Source organism: Lepidochelys olivacea (assembly GCF_965140295.1).
Source record: "Lepidochelys olivacea isolate rLepOli2 genome assembly, chromosome: 8".
Taxonomy (NCBI): Eukaryota; Metazoa; Chordata; order Testudines; family Cheloniidae; genus Lepidochelys; species Lepidochelys olivacea.
The window spans coordinates 28,477,504-28,494,658 of record NC_140418.1 but is presented as its reverse complement, the minus strand read 5'-3'; the positions used below and the strand labels follow the sequence as shown (position 1 = coordinate 28,494,658).

The 17,155-nt window shown below is 39.2% G+C and overlaps 1 protein-coding gene across 1 annotated transcript in view; it reads right to left on the bottom strand.

The window, feature by feature from the left end:
• Positions 1-17,155, bottom strand: part of TENM2 (teneurin transmembrane protein 2) — a 996,821-nt gene that overhangs the window by 756,100 nt on the left and 223,566 nt on the right. The window contains exon 3 of the mRNA XM_084636387.1: positions 13,623-13,898. Within this exon, the coding sequence (XP_084492513.1) occupies positions 13,623-13,898 (276 nt within the window). The remainder of the gene's footprint in view (positions 1-13,622; positions 13,899-17,155) is intronic.

Sequence of the window (17,155 nt, the reverse complement as noted above, 5' to 3'; positions counted from 1 at the left end):
GGGGTGAAACTGAAAGGTTTAATAAAAAAAGTATAGAGCTGATGGGTTCGTAGAAGTGATAATTAGTGAGGTTCTATTGTAATGGCTTTTGTTACAAGTTCCTAATAACTTACTAATTCATTGCAAAGCCAGTGGTTCAAAGGTCATTCAAACACAACATTCAGTTTTGAATTTGTTATAAACCCAAAGCAGAAAAAAAAATCACAACTAATAAAATCTAAGGCAGAGGACGAAGCACGGAAAACATGTGCACAAACAGTTAAATGTATGATGAATTTATAACTAGGACATGCTTTATTTTAGGACACAAAAGGTATGTCTACACTGCAATATGACAGGTTTCAGAGTAACAGCCGTGTTAGTCCGTATTCGCAAAAAGAAAAGGAGTACTTGTGGCACCTTAGAGACTAACCAATTTATTTGAGCATGAGCTTTCGTGAGCTACAGCTCACTTCATCGGATGCATGCCGTGGAAACTGCAGCAGACTTTATTTATACACAGAGAATATGAAAAAATACCTCCTCCCACCCCACTGTCCTGCTGGTAATAGCTTATCTAAAGTGATCATCAGGTGGGCCATTTCCAGCACAAATCCAGGTTTTCTCACCCTCCACCCCCCCCCCCACAAATTCACTCTCCTGCTGGTGATAGCCCATCCAAAGTGACAACTCTTTACACAATGTGCATGATAATCAAGTTGGGCCATTTCCTGCACAAATCCAGGTTCTCTCACCCCCTCACCCCCCTCCCAAAAACCACACACACAAACTCACTATCCTGCTGGTAATAGCTCATCCAAAGTGACCATTCTCCCTACAATGTGCATAATTAAGGTGGGCCATTTCCAGCACAAATCCAGGTATTCTCACATCCCCCCCACCCCCATACACACACAAACTCACTCTCCTGCTGGTAATAGCTCATCCAAACTGACCACTCTCCAAGATTAAATCCAAGTTAAACCAGAACATCTGCGGGGGGGGAGGAAGGAAAAAACAAGAGGAAATAGGCTACCTTGCATAATGACTTAGCCACTCCCAGTCTCTATTTAAGCCTAAATTAATAGTATCCAATTTGCAAATGAATTCCAATTCAGCAGTTTCTCGCTGGAGTCTGGATTTGAAGTTTTTTTGTTTTAAGATAGCGACCTTCATGTCTGTGATTGCATGACCAGAGAGATTGAAGTGTTCTCCGACTGGTTTATGAATGTTATAATTCTTGACATCTGATTTGTGTCCATTTATTCTTTTACGTAGAGACTGTCCAGTTTGACCAATGTAAATGGCAGAGGGGCATTGCTGGCACATGATGGCATATATCACATTGGTGGATGTGCAGGTATATGAGCCTCTGATAGTGTGGTTGATGTTATTAGGCCCTCTGATGGTGTCCCCTGAAAAGATATGTGGGCACAGTTGGCAACGGGCTTTGTTGCAAGGATAAGTTCCTGGGTTAGTGGTTCTGCTGTGTGGTATGTGGTTGTTGGTGAGTATTTGCTTCAGGTTGCGGGGCTGTCTGTAGGCAAGGACTGGCCTGTCTCCCAAGATTTGTGAGAGTGTTGGGTCATCCTTTAGGATAGGTTGTAGATCCTTAATAATGCGTTGGAGGGGTTTTAGTTGGGGGCTGAAGGTGACGGCTAGTGGCGTTCTGTTATTTTCTTTGTTAGGCCTGTCCTGTAGTAGGTAACTTCTGGGAACTCTTCTGGCTCTATCAATCTGTTTCTTTACTTCTGCAGGTGGGTATTGTAGTTGTAAGAAAGCTTGACAGAGATCTTGTAGGTGTTTGTCTCTGTCTGAGGGGTTGGAGCAAATGCGGTTGTATCGCAGAGCTTGGCTGTAGACGATGGATCGTGTGGTGTGGTCAGGGTGGAAGCTGGAGGCATGCAGGTAGGAATAGCGGTCAGTAGGTTTCCGGTATAGGGTGGTGTCTATGTGACCATTGTTTATTAGCACTGTAGTGTCCAGGAAGTGGATCTCTCGTGTGGACTGGACCAGGCTGAGGTTGGTGCTGGGATGGAAATTGTTGAAATCATGGTGGAATTTCTCAAGGGCTTCTTTTCCATGGGTCCAGATGATGAAGATGTCATCAATATAGCACAAGTAGAGTAGGGGCTTTAGGGGACGAGAGCTGAGGAAGCGTTGTTCTAAATCAGCCATAAAAATGTTGGCATACTGTGGGGCCATGCGGGTACCCATAGCAGTGCCGCTGATCTGAAGGTATACATTGTCCCCAAATGTGAAATAGTTATGGGTAAGCACAAAGTCACAAAGTTCAGCCACCAGGTTAGCCGTGACATTATCGGGGATAGTGTTCCTGACGGCTTGTAGTCCATCTTTGTGTGGAATGTTGGTGTAGAGGGCTTCTACATCCATAGTGGCCAGGATGGTGTTATCAGGAAGATCACCGATGGATTTCCTCTTGTTTTTTCCTACCCCCCCCCCCCGCAGATGTTCTGGTTTAACTTGTATTTAAACTTGGAGAGTGGTCAGTTTGGATGAGCTATTACCAGCAGGAGAGTGAGTTTGTGTGTGTATGGGGGTGGGGGGATGTGAGAAAACCTGGATTTGTGCTGGAAATGGCCCACCTTAATTATGCACATTGTAGGGAGAATGGTCACTTTGGATGAGCTATTACCAGCAGGATAGTGAGTTTGTGTGTGTGGTTTTTGGGAGGGGGGTGAGGGGGTGAGAGAACCTGGATTTGTGCAGGAAATGGCCCAACTTGATTATCATGCACATTGTGTAAAGAGTTGTCACTTTGGATGGGCTATCACCAGCAGGAGAGTGAATTTGTGGGGGGGGGGGGGTGGAGGGTGAGAAAACCTGGATTTGTGCTGGAAATGGCCCATCTGATGATCACTTTAGATAAGCTATTACCAGCAGGACAGTGGGGTGGGAGGAGGTATTTTTTCATATTCTCTGTGTATAAATAAAGTCTGCTGCAGTTTCCACGGCACGCATCCGATGAAGTGAGCTGTAGCTCACGAAAGCTCATGCTCAAATAAATTGGTTAGTCTCTAAGGTGCCACAAGTACTCCTTTTCTTTTTACACTGCAATAAACAGTTTTCTCCCCTCTGGGAGTGTCCCTCAGCCCAGGCAATTCTATAGATCCCAGTCCAAGCTTGAGTCAGCTGACTCGGGCCACCCACAGCTGTGCCTTGCATCTTTTATTGCCATGTAGAGGTACCCAAAGTGAACAAATTTCATGGTTAACAACTCCTAAATTCTGTAGCAGGACCCTCTAAATTCCATGACAACCTTAAATTTACTCTATCGCCATGAAATATCCTTTATTCCCTCTCTTTTGCGCCTTGCAAAAACACAGGTAAGGCTTCCTCTTGTAGGAAAATTTGCAGAGCAAGAGGCGACTGCAGGCAGGTCCTGTTACAATAAAACAGAAAAAAAAGGGGTGATCCTGACAACAGCAAAATGGGGAATTCCATGGCATCTTGGGAAAATGCCATACTGTAGAATTACAGAGGCATTGAAATGAATGGAGCAGCCCAAAGTTGTCAGAGCTATGGTGTCAGACTCCCAGGAGACACCAGATGACACTTAAATCATTTTACACTTACACCTCAGAATTGCAAACTGAGCAGTCAACGACATACGTCATTTGGAACGGGAGGTACGCAGGAAGTAGCAGACACAAAAAAGCAAATACAGTGCAGTACTGTGTTAAATGTAAATTACTACAAAATACAAAGAGAAAGTTAAAAAAAGTTGACAAGATAAGGAAACTGTTCATGTGCTTGTTTCTTTTAAGTTAAGATGGTTAACTTTTTTCTTCTGCATAGTAAAGTCTCAAAGCTGTATTAAGTAAATGTTCAGTTGTAACCTTTTGTAAGAACCACCATATTGTATTGTTCAGAATTACAAACAATATCTATTCCTGAGGTGTTCATAAAAAGAAAAGGAATACTTGTGGCACCTTAGAGACTAACCAATTTATTTGAGCATAAGCTTTTGTGAGCTACAGCTCACTTCATCGGATGCATGCTGTGGAAAGTATAGAAGATCTTTTATACACACAAAGCATGAAAAAATGGGTGTTTACCACTACAAAACGTTTTCTCTCCCCCCACCCCCTCTCCTGCTGGTAATAGCTTATCTAAAGTGATCCCTCTCCTTACAATGTGTATGATAATCAAGTTGATAATCAAATTCCAGCACAAATCCAGGGTTTAACAAGCACGTTGGAGGGGTTGGGGGGGGGGGGTTCATAGCTCTGAGGGTTCTACTGTAGTTCACACCTTCGAGGTTTCTTTTGCAATCAAAATGTCTAGTTTCAATTTTTTTAAATGAAAGCTCAGATTCTGGAGCATAATTCTGAGGCAGGGAGTGAATTCTATAGGAAATTCCACAACTGCAGAATAATTTGTGTTCTGGTTATAAGCAACAAGCTATACGGTGCCACAAGGACTCCTCGTTGTTTTTACTGATACAGACTAACATGGCTACCTCTCTGAAACCTGAACTACATGGGTTATTATTGTAAAGTCTCAGTCAACATAACTGTAGGCATTGTTACTGCACCATGCATAACATTCCTTTTCTATGTATAAATGAGCACTGTATTCCAGATGTCATCTACCTAGCTCCTTTGACATGCTTGAATATTTACCACCACTTATATTTGTTCAGCACTGGTCTGCACCAAAGGGTTACTGGGTATCTTTTAAACCTGTAAAACTGTCTTAGATTTTATCAACCAGTACTTCATATCCTTCTCTTGCTCAGTGTTTTAAAGCTTATGACCATTATGTGTGTGTGCACTAGTGTTATATACACACACACACAGAGAGAGAGAGAGAGTGCGCCAGAGCGCGCTTCCTTCATTTTTTGTGCCCAACTTCATTACCTTGCCTTTCTTTGTATTGAGTTGCATAAGCCACTTACCTGAACAAAACTGTAGATGATCAGTATTAAGTCCTTAAGTCACCTCTGCTAGTCAATTCCCTCATTCCCAAACTGCTTCCTCTCAGAAGCGCCCTTGGGTTTTGAGATCAAATCAAAATTGGATCCACTTAAGCAGCTGAGCTTTGATACCATTCTTGATGACCTTTTAAATTTGTCATTTAAGAAGTACTTCACAAGCTTTCCTAAAGTACAGATAAAGTATTTCCATGCCCATACACATCAGCACTTCTTGTATTATCTTTTTAAAAATCCTCTTCTGGGCCTCCATTTTGTGAATATGCGCTAATCTGGGCCAGACCTTCTTTCTGGGATGGCCTCGAACCTCTGGCAGACCAAAGAAAATCTAGTTCTGGGGCACCTTTTCCCACTGCTCTCCAGCAACAAACATGTTTCTGTGTGGGGAGGGGAGTCAAGCTGCACTACTAAATGAAAGATCTGGGCACAACTCTGCAGGCTCTCCACCTTGGCATACGTGATTGCCCTGCAGATCAACTGGACACGTGTAGTTTGTTTGGGTTTGTTTTACACTCTTCTCACCTGTTCAAATCAATATTATACTTCAAATCTTACATTAAATCTACAGCTTTCTTATTGCTCCTGGATGTAAAGTGTATATTATCTTACTGCTAGTTCATCCCTCTTTAAAATGAGCCTATGAAGAGGAAAGTGCATATGTAAAAATTGTACATTTCACAGATCTGCTTCCTTCGTCTATTCCCATTTAGATCTGCTCACTTTACTAAGTAACAACCCCTACTTTTTCCTTTTGTTAGTACTTAAGACTCCAGTTCACTCTCCAGCATCTGCAGTCATAGGTGCAGGAATTAGGAGTGCTGCCAAACTCCTTGGCTTGAAGTAGTTTCCAGTATATACAGGGTTTACAGGCTCTCAGCACTCCCACTTTACAAATTGTTCCAGCACCCCTGTCTGCAGTGGTCCTATTAAACACATGTATATCAAATACAGAATTGTTAACTAAGTTCCACTTTCAGAATCTTTACTATTGATGAGCACCAAGAGAACTCTGCTTGGCTTTCAGGTCTCAAAGTTTTCAGCGATGACAGTTAAGAGAAAATCTCTAACTGTGAACTGGGCAAACCATTCACACACACCACATCTCAAATCATTTTTACAGAGTAGAAGCCACACTTTCACCATAACCTTCTATGTGCAACTCATGAAATCAGAAATATAAAGTTGAAGAAAAATGCAAGGAAAAACAATATTGAGAGCAACATGCCCAAGATCAAGACAGTGAAAATAAGTAAAACATCTCAGTTGTAAAGCCCTAAATCTTGACCTGTTCTCTCTACATTTTCCCCATGTGGTAACATTTTATCTTTTGTTTTTGAGCATAAACAGAAGTCTCTGATTCCAATTATCTTGGGAAAATGTCAAATTGTGGTGTTCATTCTATTTTTGATTGAGACAGCAACAAAAAAACAAGGTCAACACCAACTTGGGTTACCTTATGTGAGTGAATTTCTTTACAGATTTAGAATATACATGATAGTGGCATTACATGCTTAACTGTAGCATTTAATACTGTGAGCTTTAAAAGAATTTTAAAAGGACATAAGGGATTTTTAAAAATTATTTGCCCTCTTATGCTCTTGTGTAATAAACCCTCTGCAGTACAAAACAAAAAGATGATTTCTGTACCAAATCAGTCTTCCATTTTGCTAGGCTTCGATAGCGATGTTACAGTAAGTGATGTAAACTTACCTTATTGTTTCCATGAAAGGAACATTCAAGCTTTTAAACAATTTAAAAAATAAGAAGGGAAAGGGAAGACAAAAAAATATAGGTAAACAGGGGCCAATGCAGTCCTACATCCCACAGGGTTTGACATGTTTACTGTTGATGGATAATGATCCTGAAAATTTTTCACCCTTTGGGATTCTCCCAACCAGTTAACAGTTGGTCCCACAAGGATGTACTGTTTGTGTGTGATCCTGTACAGAAACTATTTTCCATCAGAAATAGGGAGTACAATCAGCAGAGGGATTGGGAGAGGTCAGGGCTAAGGGTTCATATCCCACGTTGCACTCTAAATGGGTGGCAAAGCTGTAACTCAACTGTGTGAGACCCACGGATGCTGGCAAGAGTTCTATACGACACTTCAGAATGCTCTCAGGGTCTGCTGACTGCAGCCTCTCAACTCATGCCCCATAAAATGTAGCCTGGGGCTTAAAGCCACAATCTGCCCTTTCATTTAATGATGGCCAGATTTTCAGAGTCATTCTCTGCAGGTCCTTGTTTATCTATATAGCAATTATTTTAAATCATGAATCTCATAGATGCATTTAAAATTTAGGCACAGATTACCATATAGCGTTGAAATATTTCCTTGCTCTACGGAAATTTCATACAGGTTTATTTCCCATGCTTTTTGTTCTTCCCTATTCCTTCCTCTCTCTATAAAATCGAGGGCCACTACAACTTAGATACAATTTTATCTGTCACTTTGGTAGTCTGACTCTTTACCTTAATAATATGACTTGAGTCCTGAGAGGTCTCCTCTGCCCACAAAACTGATTTCATTTACCTTCTCACATATAAATGTAAAGCTGAGAAAAAGAAGTTACTTCAAAAAAAAATTGAAATATTTGATATTTTAGTTACATTACTGTGGAAGCCTTCAATACATTTAAAACACAGTAATGAAAAAATATCATTTTATGTTATGTCCTGCTGTTCAATGATAGTACAGGTATCTGCAATTAAGGTGCTACACAGAAAAAAGTGTATGCTGCATCGCACTCCTAGTCCATACCATTGACACGGTTGTTCCAACTCCATCCCAAAACACAACACTGACTTGCTTTCATAGTGCCAGCTGACCTTTCTTTTAATAACTAACTACCTTCTTGATACATAGACAAAGTGCTTACAAAATGTTACTTGGTTCAAAAAAACACTTAGCAGGAAAGACCTTGATAGGTTAGCTAATTCCTTTTTCACCACCCATTTTGCTTATTATAATTTTGTTGAAGCACTTAATTCACTGGCTTCATTTTATCCCAAAAACACTGAATCTTGAGTAATTCCATGTTGCTCCCTACCTCTAATCTCTTCATTAGCTAATCAATAAAACATTCCACAACACAATCAGTAATTGTGGGTCAGAGCCTTTAAATACCATAGAGTTGGGCACTCTATAGGAACCTGAATAGAATACAATTTACATTTCTTCAGGGATGCAAATGGGTCATAAAACTGCTATAATCACCACTCTGTACTTTAGGCGGGGCGGGGGAGGGGAGGATTTGTCTGGCTGACTGAGAGAAGAGGGCAATGCTTTCTGACTTGGGGGAGGAGAGGAGACATAAAACTGCTGGAAAAGCAGTCAGCGTGGTGGATGATTCACCACCTAGGAATGAGGGGTTTAAAAAGGTCAGCCTGGTTCTGGCCCCTCCTCTCATTCACTCGGAACAGGCTAGGCAGCACCCCCCTCCCTATTTAGGTCACAAATATACTGGGTGATTAGCTATATCTGCTGTGGGCATTATGCTAGCCGCCCCGTTAAGGGGTGCTGGGAAGGAATTATTTCTTTACCACCATATTGGCCAGGTGCCATGGGGGTTTTCTCACCTTCCTCTCAGCAGGTTCAAGTGGGCTATGTTCATGCATAGCATGATGGGCGGTAAGTGATATGTCGCAATTCTTTAAGGGTATAGCGGATGTTCAATGCAGGTACTCCACAAATTAAGGCACAAAAGAACATACAAATTGCTTGGAAAAATAATTAAGGAGAGGTGCTTGGTAGTTGAGCAAGCCGGGAGCAGTTGGGAACTCCTCTGATCGGTACAGCAGGGAGCCATCCCCCCCCACACCAACATTATAGTTCACCTTAACCCCTCCTACAAGGGGGCGTGGTCAGTATGGTCCCAGCAGGGGAATTGCTGGAGGGACCTGGATGAAAAGGGGGGGGAGCTAGTGGAAGCCCCCACCTGGAATTGGAGGTGTCCAGCAGTGGATCTGCTGAAGGGACATGAACAGAAAGAGAGGGTTGTGTGTGTGTGTGTGTGTGTGTGTGAAAAGCACTCACCTCTCCCCCCCAGTGAATTGTGTGGGTTTTCACCTGCACATTTTATCTGCTGGGTTAGTCCCAGACATCTAATAATAAAGTTGCGGCCTGATTAAACCCATATCTAATGTCTCCTGTCATTCTTTTGGCATAGCCAGACAACCAGCTAGCTGAAGATTCCCCCTGTGCGGGAAAATGTTCATGGAGCATAGAGTGAAGGTAGCAAATTCCACCCCATCTTCCCTTGCAGCTCTGGGTATAAAAGAACTGGTCAGTGCACTGCTCTACTTCAACAATTCCTGGCTGGCATAAGAGTCACACTGCAAGGCAGAATAAATAAGCTGCAACACCCACAAATGCAATTCATGGCAAATCAGTGTTTTAGTCCAGTAGAGTCTTGTACCCTCCACCTGATCACAACCTCATCTGTCTTTTTTAAAAAAAGCCATAATTAGAATGGCTTTTGGAGGGGATGGGGATGGTAATTAAAAGTTCATTTAGGATTTATTCATCAATTTACAATATTCATATACCAAGCAAATGAGTGATCCTTTTAGTTTAAATTGCTTTACGTTAGTTTCCATTACAAGCTGACCTACTTCTAAAGTCAGTCTTATATTTTCACAACATATAATGTAAGGGCACAAATATGCAGCTCATACTCATGTATTACCAATGAGGTCTTATGTGAGTATAGGCCTAATTCTGTAACTAATGTAGGGTTAAATTAGCCTGCTCTTCAGATGTATAAAGTAGCATCACTGAAAATTTTAATGGAGAGACACTGACTGTACCATCTGATCCATACATTGTAAGGGGCAGATTCTACCCTTTTATCATGCTAAGTTGTACGTTAGTGAGTAATTTGTGACTAAGCATCAGTAAGAGTGACAGAACCTGGCCATAACCAAACACATGTGGGCATAGGTTGGGATTTGAGCATCTGCAATGTTATTCTGTGGAAGACAGCATCACTTCAAACCCACCTTTCTCAACTAAGAAAATCCCTGTATTAACACCCACCCTCCATAGTACATTTTTTTCTACACGGGTTAGTATTATAAATCACCATTTGCCTTCAGCATCCACCCAGGATTATGTGAGATACTATTATTGCCACTTAATGGTGAAGTCGCTGTCAGCAAATGTTGACTTTTTAAATAGTGTCTCCTGTAGATTAGACACAGCTAGCAGAGCACCAGGAGAACAGAAAACTCTGGAACTCTGATACATTTGAGTACATTCCCCACAACCTGTGGGTCCCCAAAACTGACTCTTTTTGCCTACCTAGCATAAGGCACACCAGGTGTGAGATAAATCAAGCTTCCTTATAAATGTCTGCTGTACATTTTTTGGATGAACACCCATAACTATTCAGGTAACCAGAAGCTCTGAATCCAGTTGACCATGGTTATAAGAGACTTGTATTGTTTACCCTTACATATTCACATTCTAGTTGGATGCCTCTCTTACAAGGGATCACACGAGTTACAGACAGCATTATAAAAGTTACATTTCAAGATGGGATACTAAATTCTAGGATAATATATTGAAAAAAGTGTCAGGACTGTAAAAATAGATAGAGTTGGAAAAGCAACCCCCCCCCTTTTTTAATATCCTGTTTTATCAGAAACGAGTTTCTGCCCAAGTAAATCAGCAAATTTAAATGAATTTACATTAAATGGTTTTAATTTATCAATATGCATTTCAAACCTGCTAATTCAAGGCTCACACAATTCTAATTTAAGATAAAGTTCAATCATACAAACTCTAAAAGTGAAAAAAAATAGTCCTAAGCCTTGTAAATGGATTTGAAGTAGCAGAAGTGTTGAAAATAGTAATATTAGTGTGATTTATAGCAATTAAGCTTCCTCTGTACGACTTGGAAATGTACGGAGAAGTACCAACATTGATTTAATATTAAAAGAAAATTGACACAGTTTATTATTTTGAAGTGGAATGACAGAATTTGTGATTAGCATCTCAGTATCAAAAATGTCACCATTTTAAAGTTGTAATATGTATTGCAATAAAGCAGCTGAACCATGTCAAGAAAAAGGGCATGCAGTGCTTTAAATAAACTCAATGAAATCTATGCATCATGAGTTCAACTAATGTGGTTAGGGGCAAAGTATAAAAATTCCATACCAAGAAATGTCCTGTTTTATGCCTGTGACTCCTGAAACTGTACTGGAGAGTGCATTTCTCTTGAAGTGTAGATTCTTGTTACTTTCTCTTGAAGAGAAGCATATCTAACAGGTTATTGATTTGGTTCTGAAGGACACAGTGTTTATTATGTAGGAAACCAATGCTGGGCAAAAGTGAAAGAAATTAATGATGGCTTTGTAAGCGTCCAGGCAGCGGTGCTGAACCTGAGTGGGGTACCTGTCAATCTATATGATAATACATTCCCAAACTTCATAAAATCGGTGATGTGAAAAGGAACTGATTTTTTTTTAAGCTAAACAGGATTTGGCAGAGAAGGAGACTGAAGTTTACTTAAGTTAACACCTCCGCTTGTATAATAGACATTTCACATCTGTGTGAATATTTTACAGCCAACCATATGGAAACATTTATCATCATAAAAGCCTTACTAAATAAAATGCTAATAATGTACATTCAAAAGTGAATCTGATATACTGTGTCTTGCACTTCATTTTATAGCATGCTTCCTGTTTTGATAAACATTTTTTGAAAAACTACCTTTTTGAAATGCATTTTATGGATAGATTAGATAGATAGAGGTAACTCTCAGGGTGAAAACTGCCATTGACCTCAGCAGGGGTAGACTCAAACTCAATCTCTGAGCTTTAATAGTACTGGAAAGATAACTTTCTTAGTCAGTTCATTCATTTGAAACAATTATTGGGACTTTTCCGAAGCCTACTGAAGTCAATGGGAGTTGTTTCATGGTCTTCCAATGGATTCTGGGTCAGGCCATTAAGTGAATATATTTTATGCATGAGTACAAAGCATGTAAGTTTACCAAATAGCAGAGTGAGTCAGTGTATTTTTACATACATATATTTTTAACACTTTGGTTATTTGCTTTCCTAGTATCTTCCATTACTATTAAATACACAACCCCCATATACTTTAATGAAGAAATGCATGCAACCATATTCATGGAAATACAAAGATTATGGGCTAACTTCATCCCTCAAATACATGCCTGCCATTTCTCCTGAAATCAGCAAGAGTTGCATGTATCAACTGAGTGCTAAATTTGACTCTTTAAGTCTAACTTGGTCATATATTTCTAACATTTTGAGAAGTTTCATTTGTGTTTTTTGTTCATCTTCTTTAACATTTAACTGCTTGCATTTCAAGTCCTAACATACTGGCACTGCTGAAATTGGCAGGGGGAGGCTGAATATCCACTTTGCCTGGAATAAAATAAAAGTCCTTTTCAGATAAATACCTGAAGGTGCTGAATGTGCCAACACACCATAAATTTAAAATCCCCAGATAACATGGCAGGGAGTCAATCACAGTAGCTGACATCAAGCAGTTGCCTTGAATGTTTCTATTGATGCCACAGTAGAACACTATTGTTGTGATTCCTCTTTATCTCCCCAAAATGGCTTATTTCAGAATTAAACTTGATTGTTTTTTGGGTTTTTTTTTTAAGTGACTTCAGCTTAAATACTCCTGCCTTATTCACATCTTAGTGTGGAGAATTATTGAAGGCAGACACTGCATTGCTATCCATAGCAAGTCATCTTCACTAGCTAGGCATTTTTTTTAAAGTAGGCACAGAACATTGCTGAGAAATGAGTTTTAAATTGTTTTATATGAATTTTAACTAATTTTTTTAAACATTTCAAGTGGTAGTTAGCTTAATGTAGTTTTTATTCACAACAAATCATTGCCCATGTGTTTTGTCCTACAGGGGCTCTGCATTATGTAATTTACCTTTTTATTTTTATTTTTAAATTAAACAGCTAAGAATCTATACTAAACAGATATATACATATCTTTTTGAGTTACTCTGATACATACATTTGCATTATAAAACCTTGCATGTACTTACCAGTAAGAGATTAGAAACCTGAGATTCAGATAAAGCTTTCAAAGTTACATGAGAACACCTGAACGAGAGTCCTATTGACTGTGAATTAATATGGTTTTAATAAGTTAAAAACTATTAACCTTATTTCACACTGTGGGTAAAAATCATATACAAGAAAAAAAATTCTGATAAGTTTCTTCACACTTGTCATTATTAAATTCTACAATCTGCTCCAAGTTTCCTCTTGAGTAATAGACATGAAGCGCTGCTGTCTGTAAATTAAAGTATAAAATAAGGTGGTATTCTGAGAACATCTTTAAGAGAAAACCCAGGCTGCCATTAAAAACCACCTGTAAACACCTACAAATAGAATATTTCTAGATATAGGTCATGTTTTTTCAAATCGCATTCTTTGCTATGCAGTTTACTGGAGAATAAGAGCACCACTCAATTATGTTGTTATTTAAAATACATACTACATTATAATAATATTTCTCCTGTCATTTCTGGTAAAAATTGATTTTTTTAATTTACTTTTTTTTAAGGCAAGTGGACAAGGAAAAGAAAGAACTTAAGTGACTCATTTATATGCAAAAAATACCACCATATGTTCTTATAGATATATAGTAAAACATATATTCAAGAAACAGGCCTACCGTTTTCCTCATCTGACTTATTTTCATTGTCAGAGTCAGTCAGTGTAAGGGCTGAGTTTTCACGACTTGACAGACCGGAACTGCGCCTGGATTTTATCCCTCTCCCCCACAGCCTTATAGCATGCTCTGGAGACATTCCTCCCTCTGTGTCTGAGTCAGCATCAGACCCGGTGCTCAAGGAATAGCCTTGATGAAGTATTCCTATGTCTGAGCAGTAACCACTTCGATGGGGAGAGGGCTCACAGATTCCTAGTTCTGCAAGGGTGAAGTTAGTTCCTAGGAGGACAGTAAAACAAAAACAATTAGTCAAAATATTTAAAATAAAATGAACAGGCCATCTTACCTTCTCATAGATATTTTATATATCATGCCTTCATAATGAATTGTATATGGTGGACAGATTTGTAAGGACAAGGCTCATCAGAAGCATATGGTGTGTAGCAGAGAGAATTGTGAAACACACAAAACAAAAGATAAAACTCCTCAAAATCTGAGGCATTCCTTCCTCTTCCACATTTTGGCCTCAAATCTGTAAACACTTAGGCAGGTGATTAATATTATGCACATAAGCAGTCCTATTGACTTCACATGCTTAACATTATTTGCAGGATTGAGGCCTTTGTTATGAACGGTTTCACCAAAACCATTGCTACATGTCGTCATTTTTAATCACTTATAAGGTGGACAAAAATCAATCCATTTCGGAGCAAAAGAGGACCACCACTTCCAGGAAGAAATGACTTTAAACTTCAAACTATTTTTCATTGAAAATATGAAAGATTCAATTTAACTTAGTGCAAACAATTTGAGTGCAGAGTCACCCAGAATAGTGGAAAACTGTACATAGTATGAAAAGTTGTCACAATTTTGCACAGCTTTAATATGTGGGAAGGATATTTTGGGTTCCCTGTTACAACTGAAATAGGTGACATGCATTTTCTCCATTCACAGAAGTTTTGCTCTCAACAGAAATGTTATGAGTCATGTTACTGTGTCAAAAAATGCAAACAGGAGAACAGCATGTCTGAAGTCAAACCTTCTAGGATTCATGTCAAAACACGGTAGCTCATAATATGACTCAGTAAGTTGGTAGGTGACACATTTACAACGCACTCACATATTCCCAAGGGTACCAAGAACAGACCATACATCTTTTTAGACAAAAAGGGACAAAGAACTTAGAAATATATATATATAAGGAAATATTCACTGTCTCTCTGGCTCCGCTGGTTTTGAAAAGCACGGGCAATTTCATTTACCCATGCCAGACTAGAAATGAAGAACAAAGACAGATTCAAGTCACTGGAAATACATCTGTGGACTATTTAAATTCATATTGTTCACAGTGTAACTTAGTCTGAGGTCCGTGCTTCCATAATGGTGCTTTTATAGTCTATTTAAAGAGTCTATTTTTTCCCCCACACATTTATATCAAATCAAGACACCTAAAGACAGATTATAAACAGGCAACTTTTCTACAAGATATTTTCATTAACAAATATGCTTCATTAACCAGTTTAAAAACAAAAAGTAACAATTCTATTCACACAGATCAATCAAGACAGTCCATATATTTAAAATATCTAGTTAATCGATCTACATAAATCTTTTTCCAGTCCCACAAGATCATTTAACTCAGTAATACTCAGATCTCAGTGGTTCAGGAGCCAAATTAGTGATCCAAATTACCCAAAAGAGCCACAGTAATATGAATTCATTGTTTCATTTACTGTAGTACTATTCATATTTAAATAGTATCATGGGGAAATATGTAGTTTTTTAAAATATATTATTCTCACAGCAAGTAAATTAATAACACTGCAAGTTGACAACTTAATTGGTAAACATAGTAAAAGCATCCTCATTGGTTAATAATTAAATCACACAGTGTTTTAATGTTGTGTGCTGCAAAGAGTCGCAAGACACACTTAAAGAGCCACTTGCGGCCTATAAGCCGCAGTCGGAGTATCACTGATTTAAATCCATAAACTATTTTGAGAAAAATGCTATGCAAAGTAATGTTATGTTTTACTTAACCTTTATCCCCAAACCCACCAGTTAAAGAAAGAGCATGTGATTTCTCTTTCAGAAGGATTAAGCCCTGGTCTACCCTACAGCTAGGTTGATATAAGGCATAAGTTGTTATGAGGTTGATATGATGCCGCAGCTTAACGTGGCTTGTGTGGTTGCGGCAGAACACTGGGAGAGAACTCTCCCAGTGCTCTAAAAAACCCACCTCCATGACGGGAACAGCTCCCAGCGCTGTTGCACGGTCTACACTGGCACTTTACAGCACTGAAACTTGCTGTGCTCAGGGGAGTATTTTTACACACCCCTGAGCAAGAAAGTTGCAGCGCTGTAAATTGCGAGCTTAGACAAGCCCTTAACAACTCCATCTCCGCAAGAGATGGACCACTTAAATAGATATAGGTAGGTCAACGCAGCGTCAGCATAGATACTGTGTTGTTTACATAGACTGTTGCTGACTTTCAAAAACTGTCCCACAATGTCCCACACAGTTAAATCAGCACAAGCACTTCTGGCAAGGACACACACTGCCAACACAAAGAGCATAGTGTAGACATGCAAAAGCAGTTTAATTACTGCGGTGGTTGCAAGTCAACCTAACTTAGGTTGACTTAATTTTGTAGTGCAGGCTTGCCTTAAGCTGTTTGCTTGACCAAAAGAGGATGGATATGCTCCTGAATAGCAACTTTCAGCTCCTGAGACACCCCACTTTAGCCAATAAACCAAACAGCATCAACAGATTGCATCCTTCCTGTGCTAGGAGGAACATTGCAATAAGGCGGCAGTGAGTTAGAGAAATAAAAAGGGAGAAGGGACATTTCTAAGGGAACAAATTAGTCAGCTGTGATGTTTAAAAATAAGATAAAAAGAAAAACACACAAAGAGTCACCTCCTTTCCCTCAAGACTTAATTAAGGGAAATGAACCCAAATGTCTTCTGTTAAGAGTCCATTCTGCTTGGTAAAATAATTACAGGTGTTATGATGTGCGTCTTGAGAATATGACACTTAAGATGTGCCAACCTTTCGCAACAGAAACCCCATATCATGCGGAACTCCATTACTTTAAGTTTTCAGCATATAAAAAAAGAAAATACCCAGATTTTGAGAGAAATGTATTTTGATTCATGGCCCTTGCCCCAAAATTGAAAGCAAAGCTTTTTGCCATCTGTAGTTTGGCAGTGATTCTTTAAGTAATCTTTATTATTCCATTTGATTTTCATAATGAATTTTTGATAACTGTTCACATGGTAGGTTGTCTGGGTTGAACACAATCCCCTGAATTTTAGTGATTACTTACAAATTGTGCACAGTCCATAGACTTACAAAAAATAATCTGGCGAGTTTTATTAAAGTTTTGCCTTTGCCATTCTGGATTTGAACTGATCTGAAACTTAGAAAGCTACTTAATGGTATAAAAGCATCCACACTGAACCAAAGAAGTGCCTCATACAAAATGCAAACTGTATCCTGCAATTTTGGCACATTTTGAATGTCACAGTGCAGG